Source organism: Aquarana catesbeiana, linkage group LG05 (genome assembly GCF_042186555.1).
Source record: "Aquarana catesbeiana isolate 2022-GZ linkage group LG05, ASM4218655v1, whole genome shotgun sequence".
NCBI lineage: Eukaryota > Metazoa > Chordata > Amphibia > Anura > Ranidae > Aquarana > Aquarana catesbeiana.
In genome coordinates this window covers 82501535-82513939 of record NC_133328.1, presented here as the reverse complement: position 1 = coordinate 82513939, position 12405 = coordinate 82501535, and the positions used below count along the sequence as shown (strand labels likewise).

The following is a 12405-nucleotide window of genomic DNA, read 5'->3' as shown; positions in this document are numbered from 1 at the left end:
TCATGGTTTGCTGTAAGAAGTGCTAAAAAAAGCTGTAAATCATTGAAATTATACACTAGAGCCAGTTCGTTATGTCCTAACATTTCATCTCACAAGTTTTTTTTTTTTTTAGTTTTTTATTGCAGTATTTTGAAAATATCGATACATGTGTACAGTCACATTGTCTGTTCAATATAATCAGGTATTGATGAGGTGTGGGCATACAGTATAACAGAATATTACACTTTTATTTTATATATATATATATATATATATATATATATATATATATATATAGAGATATATCTATATATCTATCTATCTATCTATATAGATATATAGATATATCTATATAGATAGATAGATAGATAGATATATATAGATATATAGATATATATGTGTATATATGCATATATTTTTACAGAGACAAGGGGAACAAGATATACAACTAACTCATCTCTACACAGTTGCGATTCCATGTTATATAGCTGTTTTTTTTTTTTTTGTTTGTTTTTTTTTTTTGTTTTCATTTAGAAAAAAAAAATCTCATATATAACTTGAATGGGTTCATATATATATATATATATATATATATATATATATATATATATATATATATATATATATATATAGTAATAATATGACTTTAGTGTTCCATCTCCCTGTTTTAGTCTTTATTTTCTTTGTGTGGGTTGTTTGTAAAATGAACACCAGGGGGCAGAACTACAACCAAAGATGATATTCCGCATTGTGGAAGTTTAATTGTTAAACCATCGATTTTCAGTGCCTGTGCAATATTTATTGTCATGTGAAAACATAAGCATACTGTATGATGATGGGTTTAAATATTTTCTGGTTTCAGCTGGATGAACTGCAGCTCTGCAAAAATTGCTTCTATTTGTCAAACGCACGGCCTGACAACTGGTTCTGCTATCCTTGTGTATGTATCATAGGATTTAAGTCTTTTGAACTTTTTCTAAAAACAAATCTACATCTTTCATGATCCTGGTCACTTATAGGGTTCGGTACAAAGAATAATGTTTGTTTGTAATGTCAATGCTTGCACTTTGCGCCAGTCTGCTTCAGTGGGAAAAAAAACTTAATATGCTATGTTGTTGTTTCTTTTTTCAAAAAGATGTATTGAATAGAGTTGAACATGTTGCTGTTTCTGATTGCTTTGCCATTGTTTTCATTATCAGTAGCTAGACAAGTCGGGTGCAGCAGGTCACAGCACAATGTACACTCTGTAGAAATATGTGCAGCAAACTGTGCTTGAACATCTAGTCCGTTGAGGAGGGTGTAATATACATATACTGCGTTATGCCATCTTTATAGAACAAAGCATAAGGTTAAAGGATAAGTTCACCTTTTGTAACATGTTACACACACATTCAGAGAGTAATGTGTACCACGTCACTGTAGCACTGACCACTGCACCCCCCAATCTCCTGTTGTGACAGTGAACGGGGGATCATCTCATAGGCCACCCGGTCTATGAATGTGAAAACTACAAGTACCGACATTCTTTGCAGCTGTCTGCTTGTAGTTCTCAATGAACTACCAGGGTGCTGATGAGTGCTCTATGTAGTTCATTGAGTCTTCCTGGCAGTGTGTAACTGCCTGCCCGTACGAGGTATGAGTAGACCGCTTACCCAGAATGTCTGCAAGAGCCCTGCTTAGCACCTGCTTTGCAGGCTCATAGTAGAAAAAAACAAATGCACATATTTCTTTAATCGTACATCACGGGACACAGAGCCATAGTAATTACTATGTGGGTTATAGTCCACCTTCAGGTGCTGGACACGGGCACACCCTAAACAGGAAGTTGCCTCCCTATATAACCCCTCCCATACCGGGAGCATCTCAGGTTTTTTTTGGCAGTGTCTAAGGTGTTGATCACGAGTGAAGTGTGCTGTGCTGAGCTCCACTGGAGCAATCCTTGCTGGGGCTAGCTATGCAGCCGGATCCATTCAAAGTGTCTTTTAGGCCAAATTAAATGGTGCCCGGGCCTCATATCCGAAGAAACTAGGTTTTGCTTGTAAATGCTTCTCTTTTTAGAGAGCTGGACCCCAGGATCCAGTACTTTTGGTATTAAGGCCGTAAAGTTTCACTGGCGGGGTGCTATTACAGGTCCAGGATTGTGGGTTCCCCGAGGGTCCCCGGTTCCTGAAGGTTTGTTAACGGAACCCACCATCAAAGGTGAAGATTGGGTCTGTTGGTTTTACCACAGAAAAACCCTGCGGCGGAAAAGGTAAGTGGAGTTTTCTTATGAAATGTCTCCTTTAAAGTAAATGTTGTCATACCTAAGTGTCACCACTGGGGGCTGTATAGAGCACGTACCTTCTCATGCTTTGCTCAGAAAAAACGCTGTGTCACAGAAGCAGCAGACTTTTTTCCTCCGGCTAGCAGGCAGACCTCCGGTAAGTTTGGGGGGGGGGTTTGCTTGCTTCCTCCAGACACCCCCACCTGGGCTGAACTCTCCCCCTCTTCACGAGGCTGAGTATACGGGAGAACTAAAAACGATCGGCAATGCCGTTTTCTTTCACCGCCCCTACACGGCGGCAGCTTCCAGGTCTCCTCCACGCCATCCCTCCCTCCCTCACTCACAAGCCGATCCCTTCGAATCGGAGGCCCGTGCTTGCGCGGGAAAACTTTTCTTTTCTTTTTTTTTTTTAAAGAGAAAGGGGGTGGTTGCGGGGCTTAGCGCATCGTTGGCGTCCTCCAAGGCAGGGAGGGCATTTAAAAAAAAAACTCCATCTCTGCTGGCTGCAAAATTGTCGGAGAGACATAAGAGCAAAGAGGAGCATGAAAGGTTGGTAACACAGGCATTTCCTATTTGACACATTTACTATTTGCATGGGGCTGAGCATTAATAGCAGCGGCAGTGGCTGAACTATTGCTCAAGCAGTGGAGCAGTTTCTTCTGGTAGTACCTCTGCTTTGTGCATTGGGCTAGGGTCAGAAGGGGGTTGAAACACCCCCAAAAAAGAGCTGAAAGGGTCTCCCTTTAAGCTCTGGAAAGCCTACTCATCTCTACAAATGGCATCCTCCCCTGAGAGAGGGTGGCCAGTGAGAGTGAGCATCGGGGCCATGAAATGTTTGCAACTGTTTTCAACACTGCAGCCCCTGTTTATTTTACTAAAGAGATCTTTTTTCTTCAGCCATAATAGGCTGAAAAAAAAAAAAAAAGTTTAGCAACTTTAATCGCATCCCAGTGTGGGACTAAATGCGACAGGTTCTCTTCCATTACCCAGGACCCTCAAACTGAGGAACTAGGGGCAGGAGAAGACTAATTCCCTCAGGGTACCGTGGTGAGGCTAATGACTCCTCTTCTGAGGTGTCAAATGCGGAAGAATCAGCTTTTTCAATCTTTCTTGCTGAATGGTCCGCTCCACATTTATGTACCCTTAACTGAGTGTTTAGGTTCACTAAAGCCTCCTCAAGCTGTGCATGCCTTTGGAAAAGCTTTTTTGTATCTGAGAGGATCACCCAGATAAGCATTATTTTCCCTCCTAAAAAGTTTTCACTTTATGCTATGGTGGAGAAAATTCACTAAGTAGGGTATACCAGCAATTAACGCTGCTCTATCCTCTGTGAATAAGAGTTTGACTTTTTGCGGTGAAACAGCTATTTGGGGATGTTTTGGATAATACATCCAAAGAAATTCTAGTGGAAAAAAGTACCTTTTTTGCTATTTAAGAAAAGGAGTAAATGTATTTTCGTTTTAAAGTTCCTTCTCCTGTGCCAGGGGCATCAGCCTCCAGGCAGTCACGACGGCTTCCGTCATCAAGTTCAAAAGGTAATCCTCAGGGTTAACCCCAGGGACAAAAGAGGTCTTGGGGGAGGAAGTCTACAAGATACTGAAGCCTTCTTATGAGGAGGCGCCCCCGCTTGCTCAATAGGGGTAATTCTTCTGCAGTTCTCAAGGATCTGGCAGGAAGAGTGTCAAAATGAATGGGGGATTTCCTTAATAGCTCCAAGGTATAAACTGGAGTTCCAAGAGTTCCCGTCTCCTCGCTTTCTCAGATCAAACGTTCCTAAGGATCCAGAGGAAAAAAGTCTTTCTCTCAAACATTGGACCATCTTTTGGCAAAAAGTGATCATGGTGGCCCCCATGTAAGAGCAGAGGTTGGGGTTTGGTTAAATCCAAATGGACATTCTGGATCTCAATAATCGAAATTCAATTCCTAAATATAACTACTCTTTTTTTGCATGGAGTCAATCCAATCAGTTATCTCCATCTTACAAGGAGGAGAACTTCTGGCGTCAATCGACATCAAAGATGCATACCTCCATATGCCTATTTCCTCACTCACTAGTAATATCTACTTTTCAAGGTGGAAAATCTTCTGTGTGTAGCTCTGCTTTCCGGTCTAGCTAGTGCACCTTGAGTGTTTACAAAGGTTCTGGCCCCTCTTCTAGCCAGATTAAGGGCCCAAGGTATAACGATTATGATTTACCTGGACGATCTGTTCTTGATAGTCCAGTCTGTAGCCCGCTTAGACCAATGTATGGTCATCACATTCAGCTACCTGGAATATCTAGGTCGCATTCTCAACCTAGGAGAAATCTTCTTTAAAACCATGAAGAAGGCTAAAATACTTGGGAGATCAGCTCCATAAAGGAACTGATTTAGGTGGTCGAAGCAAGATGAATTCTTCTTCTGTTCAACTTTGCATGAGGTTGTTGGTAAAGATGGTGGCTTCAGTCGAGGCCGTTCCTTATGCTCAGTTTCATTGGAGACTGCTGCAAAACAGTATCCTATCGGCTTGGAACAAAGGGTTCAAGCTCTAGATTCCCAATGTGTCTGACTCCAGAGCCTACGGCCACATCACCCTGAAAGTGCCCGTTCTCGTCTGATCTTGGAGGCTAAGCAGGGTCGGCCCTGGTTAGTACCCGGATGGACCACCTGGAAATACCAGGTGCTGTAGGCTGGGTACGCCGGAGCCAAAAATCTGCAAAGGGGAAAATCCTTCCTTCAGTTACATGGGAAGTGGTAACAACATATGCCAATTTTTCTTTTTGGGTTGGGGAGCAGTCCTGGAAGAGGCAGCTGTCCAAGAGAAGTGGCCCAGATCAGAACTGGCCTTGCCCATTATCATTCTAGAAATTCAGGCAGAACACTTTGTTCTGAGGGCCTGAACTTTCAGTTTACGGTATTGTCCTGCCAGGATTCAATCCGACAATGCCACAGCAATGGCCTATATTAATCACCAAGGGGGCACAAGAAGTTGTGCGGCCCAGAGAAAGGTGAATCATATCCTGTCTTGGGCAGAAAACAATGTACTTTGCCTATCGGCAGTCTTCATTCTAGGAATAGAAAATTGGGAGGTGGACTACATGATTCGCTAGCAGTTGTTCCCGGGAGAATGGTTCCTTCACCCCGATAGCTTCCTGTCAATAAGTCAAAGATGAGGGATCCCAGACATAGATCTGTTTATGTCCAGGTTCAACAAAGAAATCGACAACTTTGTGTCAAAAACAATGGATCCGCTAGCATGCGGAAGAGATGCCTTGCTATTCCCGTGGAATCAGTTCTCACTGATTTATGCATTCCCTCCTATTCTGCCTGCGTCCACGACTTCTTCGCAGGATCAAGCAGGAAGGGAAGTCGGTGATTCTTGTGCCCCCCCCCCCCCAGCAGAACTGCACCCAATCTCTTCCCCATAACAAAAGCTGACAATCGCAGCTACAACAAAGCACCATCTGGAGGAAGATGACTCGCTTGGTTGCCATTACCAATCTCAGAAAGAAGGGATTTCACTGTGATTAAGAAAACCACAATCGGGTGACAGTTTGTGGAATTACTGTTGAGCTTCTGTTGAAATTATTCCTGAACCTTTGCATCATTTGCTACTGAACCCCTGCACTCTGTGTCCCTTTAAGCCAGAGCCAGTATTCAGAGCAGTGAAAATCACACCCAACTTTTCCTGTGGCGCAGCGGTGGGGCTGATGAGCAGGGGGGTTTGGTGTTGGGCCAGATGAGCAGGGGGGTACAGTGTTGGGCCAGATGAGCAGGGGGGTACAGTGTTGGGCCAGATGAGCAGGGGGGTGCAGTATTGGGCCAGATGAGCAGGGGGGGTGCAGTGTTGGGCCAGATGAGCAGGGAGGTTCAGTGTTGGGCCAGATAAGCAGGGGGGTTCAGTGTTGGGCCAGATGAGCAGGGGGGTTTAGTGTTGGGCGGGCCAGATGAGCACAGGGGTTTAGTGTTGGGCGGGCCAGATGAGCACAGGGGTTTAGTGTTGGGCGGGCCAGATGAGCACAGGGGTTTAGTGTTGGGCGGGCCAGATGAGCACAGGGGTTTAGTGTTGGGCGGGCCAGATGAGCACAGGGGTTTAGTGTTGGGCGGGCCAGATGAGCACAGGGGTTTAGTGTTGGGCCAGATGAGCCAGGGGGTTCAGTGTTTGGGCAGATGAGCAGGGGGGTTCAGTGTTGGGCCAGATGAGCAGGGGGGTTCAGTGTTGGGGCAGATGAGGAGGAGGGGGTTCAGTGGTGGGACAGAAAAGCAGGTGGGTAGAGCAGTGGGACAGATGTGAAAGGAGTTGTATTTGTGGGAAGTGATACCGAGGGCTGTGGAGGACAGTGTGGTGAGAAAACTGAGCGTCCATGAGGGGTAACCATGCAGCCCAGCACCATAGCAGGATAGAGAGACAGGCTGCTTAAGGAGAGAGGGAAGCTTGGAGCCTGGGAAAAGGTGTGGGTTGTGCTACTAGGAGAAAGAGGAAGGCTGCCCAGGAACGTTCAGCACAGTGATACATCAAAGCAGTACAGCTCAGCGATCAAGTGCAGGGTACAGCACAGCAGTTCAGTGCAGCGGTAACACTGATCGCCCCCCAGGATCGTATCGTCCACCCCCGCAAAAGGTCAGCCACTGCCCGGCCCATTCACAGACCCCAATGCTCACCACGCTGACAGGCCAACAAGCGGTAACTCTGCACACCTCTGCAACAGCCAGGAGCTTAAACAATGACATTGGTACGTTTTGGAGGCTGTGACATCCAAAGGATTTGTCTCCGACACAAAGAAAGCTGCCGCATGATCCTCAGGTGCCCCTACAACTGGACTTTGCTGCAACATTCATCTGGAGGTTGAAGCGTTACATACCGGATACAAATAGTCAAGTGTGGTTCACAGACCGGACTCTCCATTTCCAACCAGGACATCACGGAGGATTTCCGCTGCGTTTGGAGTGCTTCAGGAGGACGGAAGTTTGCTAGACCCTGCAGAGGGCTAAATCTGCTGGCGCATTAGACTTTGCTCTTTAGGGGGTCCACCAGTTCTGGTAAGGGTCCCCGCATACCAAGTGGTGTTTGGTCTTCTGATCCCAGGATTTCCCTCCCTCTCCTCCTGTCTCATCCTCTTTCTCTTCTTGGGTAAAGATTGAAGGATTTTTGGATTTTTACTACGCTTTTGGAATCGCATTGTTTTTCGTTTTCTGCCACGCACTCAGTTATTATTTTCACTGTTGATGAAGAGTTTTTCCATATGGACTTTCATACACAGATTCTGCATGTTTTGTTCACTCAGAATTTGTTGTTTTATTGTTTTTGTAATTGTGCACCTTTGTGTTTTCTCATTTGTCACTCAGGATCACTTATGTTATAAGCGCAACATATTTGTATACACATGTGCTGAAACTTGTCTGGTGAATAAAGTCAGCACCTGATTCCAGCATATGGGAAGAATGTTTGGAGGGTTGGAGCAGTGCACTTTTCCATGACTACAAAAACTCTAATGACAAATATGTTCTGATCAATCTGCCGTTCCTTATCTTACATTATCATACATATAGCTTTTTTTTTTTGCAGATCCCTAACCATGAGCTGGTTTGGGCTAAGATGAAAGGTTTTGGCTTCTGGCCTGCCAAAGTCATGCAAAAAGAAGACAATCAAGTAGATGTTCGATTCTTTGGCCATCATCACCAGAGGTAACAGAAATATCACAAAAACTGCTCTTATTGGGCTTCAAAGTTGAGCGGCAGATGATCCAGTATATACATAGCTTAGAGAATAAGAAAACACTGCGCTCTAATAGCAAAAATAAAATATATGTGAGCCAGCAGCTGCATACATTGTGACAAACAATAACTGGTAAATGTGAAAAGCGCTGCATTTTTTTCACATATACATAGATTAGCAAGTATCGGAGGGCTGTGTGTAATTGGTGATACATAAACAATAATAGAACAGGCATGCCTCTTGGCTTTTTAGTAAAATGCTTTTGATCCATGATCTGTAGAAGAATAAGGGAAAAAGCTGGACTGGACCATTAAGGGTGATGAATGTTAGCTAAAGGATGGGAGGCTGAATATAGAAAGGGAATGGGGGCCGTATGTATCTATCTGGAATTACTAGATGTATATAGGGGTTTATCTCGGTCTGAGGAAGGACACTTTTTTATATACAGTACTATATAGCGCCATCAATTTACGCAGCGCTTTACACATACAGTGGGTAAAATAAGTATTGCATACGTTATCATTTTTCTAGGTAAATATATTTCTAAAGGTGCTATTGACATGAGATTTTTCACCACATATTGGCAACAACCCATGCAATCCATACATACAAAGAAACCGGCCAGCTCTGTGAAAGTGATCAGCAGCTATGGAGCTGCCACATCACTCTCACTTTAGAAGCCGGTCACCGGCTGAACAAAACCCACTACAGCAGCCATCAACGTGTGATTAAGGGTTCACCCTTTGGACGTCGATAGTATGTCCAAAGAGCTCAATTGGATATGGGGCTGTCTCTCAAGGCTCCCCAGTTTTGGGAGATTGCCGCAGCATACAAGTCTGTTAGATTCCAGCAAGTCTGTAGGCACAGCCAGTGTTGATGGGGATTTCAGCCTGATCGATGTCAGCAAAGCTGCATCTGGAGTAGGTCACCTCTCTGTCCCTGAAATATGTTAGCAGCTTGGGTTGGCAGTTTACCAATTGTTTAGCTTGAGAAACTATATCATTAGAAATTGTAGAAAAACTTGTTTGGACTGGAATTTGTTTGATGAACATTAGCAGTATTTATCTATGTAGAAGAACTGAGACAGTGCTGCATCTGTAGTCATATTTGTAAAACTCCCATGAATACAGGGCCTGGATCCCTTCAGAAAACATTCAGGAGATTACAATCAATGTTCATCAGTTACATGTAAAGCGCAGTATGGGCTGGAAAAAAGCTTGTGATGAACTTGAACTGCATCAGCGCTTCCTACGTGAAGGGCGATTCTGGAAATCCAAAGGAGAAGACAAAGGGGAGGAAGAAGCCGAATCTAGTATCTCATCCACAAGTAATGAACAGGCAAGTGATCAGCAATTGAAATTTGCAGTAAAAATATTACATTTTAGCACCAACAAAAATGCTTCATTTGTCTTGCACCCCTCTGCTTTCCAGATAAAACTGTAGAGGTTCAGTCACTGCACTTCATAGCCTCTTTAAAATGCTTTCTTTGGCAGTTGTGACCTGCTTATGTTCAAACAGACCTGCAAAGGTGATGCAGACACATTACAGTTTTGAACCTCTGTTTCTTCTGGATATCCAAAAGAGGAAACAAACTGTTGCTTCTCTGAAGGTTACTAAAAGCTGACAAGTCTGATGGGGGTTTAAAATATGTTTTAAGCAGTATTGAACCCAAACGCAAACATTTTATTATATTGGAGCTTACAAATTTGATGTGATGGTTGCATTAGTTTTCTTGTTTTTAGGCTTTCTTTATTTTCATCTGGTGACCTAGCCAGTAGGTCTGTTTTTCAACAGAACAAGCTGTTCTGCATGTGTAGCAATTACAGGGTTGAGACAAACCATTTACTGCTGACAGGGGTGCTTACAATGATCAGATTTTTTTTTATCTACGTGAAACCTTTATCCCAAAGGTAAAAAAAAAAAAAGTTTGCTGCAACTGCTTATAATGTTAGCTGGAGTTCAGCTGCAGTTTGTTCAGTGTATTTACATCTGCTAGTGCATCCGGCACCGCTCCCCCCAAATTATCAATGCTGCTGTCCAAAGTTACCCCGTTACCCCTGTGCACCTTTATCCAGGTTGGGAGCACTCTAATACAAGAACGGTGTTACTGGCCAGATCACCAGCTGAAAATATGGGGGGGGGGGGTTAAAAAGAGAACTAATGCAGCCATCTCATCTAATGATTGTTAAGCTGCAATACATTACATTTTTGTTTTGGGGTTTAGAGTAAAACTTAACCACTTCAGCCCCGGAAGGATTTTACCCACTTACTGACCAGGCCATTTTTTGCGATACGGCACTGCGTCGCTTTAACTGACAATTGTGCGGTCGTGCAACTCTTGTACCCAAACAAAATGTATGTCCTTTTTTCCCCACAAATAAAGCGTTCTTTTTTGTGGCATTGATCACCTCTGCGGTTTTTATTTTTTGCGCTATAAACAAAAAATAAGCGTCAATTTTGAAATAAACACAATATTTTTAACTTTTTGCTGTAATAAATATCCACAAAAAAATGTAAAAAAAAACAAATTTATTCATCAGTTCAGACCAATATGTATTCTTCTACACATTTTTGGTAAAACAAAATCGCAATAAGCGCATATTGATTGGTTTGCACAAAAGTTATAGCATCTACAAAATAGGGAATATATTTATGGCATTTTTATTCTTTTTTTTTTTACTAATAATGGCGGTGATCGACAATTTTTATCAGGATTGCGGTGGACAGATCGGACACTTTTGACACTTTTTTGGGGGGGGGGGGGTTATTGATATTTATACAGCGATAAGAGCTAAAAATAGCCACCGATTACTGTATAAATGTCACTGGCAGGGAAGGGGTTAACACTAGGGGTGAAGAAGGGGTTAAGTGTTCCATAGGGAGGTGTTTCTAACTGTGGGGGGAGTGTACTGAGTGGGAGTAGAGAGAGATCGCTGTTCCTGATCACTAGGAACAGCAGATCCCTTTCTTCTCCCCTGTCAGAACGGGGATCTGTTTGTTTACATACACAGATCCCTATTCTCTCTATGGAACGATCGTGGGTGGCTGGCGTACATCGCGGCTGCTGACCACGTGCATCAGCTCCGGCGCAACGCACGCGCCCCCCCCATACCTCTTAAAGCGTCCAGCGGCCGGTCGGCAAGAGTTTAAAGGCAATTTATTTTTTATTTTTTTGTTTTGATAGAGTGGAGAGGTATTCGAACACTTGTCCTTATTTTATTGCCGTCTGTGTCCCCGCTAGGGAGATTCACCCTCTTTTTGCCATGTTTACCATTAGTACGGAAAGTAAATCCCAAATTTTGGGTTGTCCCCATAACATTAGTACAAGGGAAATCTTCTAATGGGTTCTGGGGACAACCCAGAGATTTCTTCATTTTGCAGGGATTTTTTTACTTCCTGTTTGACTATGATACAGGAAGTGAAAGGAGATCTCCCCAGTGGGACACAGAGGGTAAAAAAACCTGACACGGGTTGTAATCCTGCCTTACTATATCCAAAGCTGAAAAAAGTTTTGCCTTCAGTTATACTTTTAATACCGCTTTCAGGTGGTGGGAAAAAGTAATAATTAAGCTTTATTTCTACATTTGTACTAAAATAAGAGGTCATTTTCAACTTCACTTGAAAATTATAGTGGAACCATCAGTGGTTTTACATATCTGTAGGAATACATTCCTGAGATGTCACAATATACAGCAAGTGTATCATTTTTCAAAAAAGCCTTTTATTATCTAGGCTGAGATAATGTGGTCAGCCTGCTGCAGGCAGGGGGAAGCATTTCCTCAGTCCTCTCTCTCCCCCAGTATTCAGATTGGAACATGTTAAAGTGATTGTAAAGGTACATTTTTTTTTTTTTTTAATAACAAACATGTCTATACTTGCCTGCGGACCTCCTCTTTTCTTGTCCCCCGCCGGAACTCCTGGCCCCTCCCCTCTGTCCAGTGCCCCCATGGGAAGCGGCTTCCCATCTTCCTATGGAGCACTCGTGCGTATTTGCACCCGAGCTCCGCTGCTGTGTCCATTGACGCAGGCAGCGGGACTCGGCCCCCGCTCCCTCATCACTGGCTTTGATTGACAGCACTGGGAGCCAATGGCTCCCGGTGCCCCAGCGAAACTTAGAAGTGAGAGAGGAGAAGGGCCGCAGACGTCCACAGCACTAGATTGAATGATGGGTTCAGGTAAGTAAAAGGTGGGGTGAGGGGGGATGCTGACACCTAAACATTATTTACCTTAATGCAAAAAATGCATTGGGTAAAAAATGTTTAGGCTTTACAAGCACTTTAACTTTGGAGTAAGTCAGAAGAGAGGCTACATCATGAACTGATCTTAGACATTTCTGAACACAGCCAAGAACTGCACAGTGACTAAGATTTACATGACTGTCATTTCTGAGCCAGTATCCCAGTCAAGGAAGTAAATGCTGACCCTGGATAATTCCTGAAAAAAGGTGATGTCTTTTCCTGGAAAAGAAA

The 12405-nt window shown here is 43.5% G+C and overlaps 1 protein-coding gene and 1 pseudogene across 7 annotated transcripts in view; both read left to right on the top strand.

Moving 5' to 3' along the window:
• The window catches only part of ZMYND11 (zinc finger MYND-type containing 11), a 147908-nt gene that overhangs the window by 111802 nt on the left and 23701 nt on the right, over positions 1–12405 (top strand). For all 7 annotated transcript variants that reach the window (XM_073629918.1, XM_073629917.1, XM_073629916.1 and 4 more), the window contains 3 exons: positions 842–919; positions 7787–7905; positions 9067–9274. In XM_073629918.1, coding sequence (XP_073486019.1) covers positions 842–919; positions 7787–7905; positions 9067–9274 — 405 coding nt within the window. The remainder of the gene's footprint in view (positions 1–841; positions 920–7786; positions 7906–9066; positions 9275–12405) is intronic.
• On the top strand, positions 4797–4912 carry LOC141146363 (5S ribosomal RNA; annotated as a pseudogene).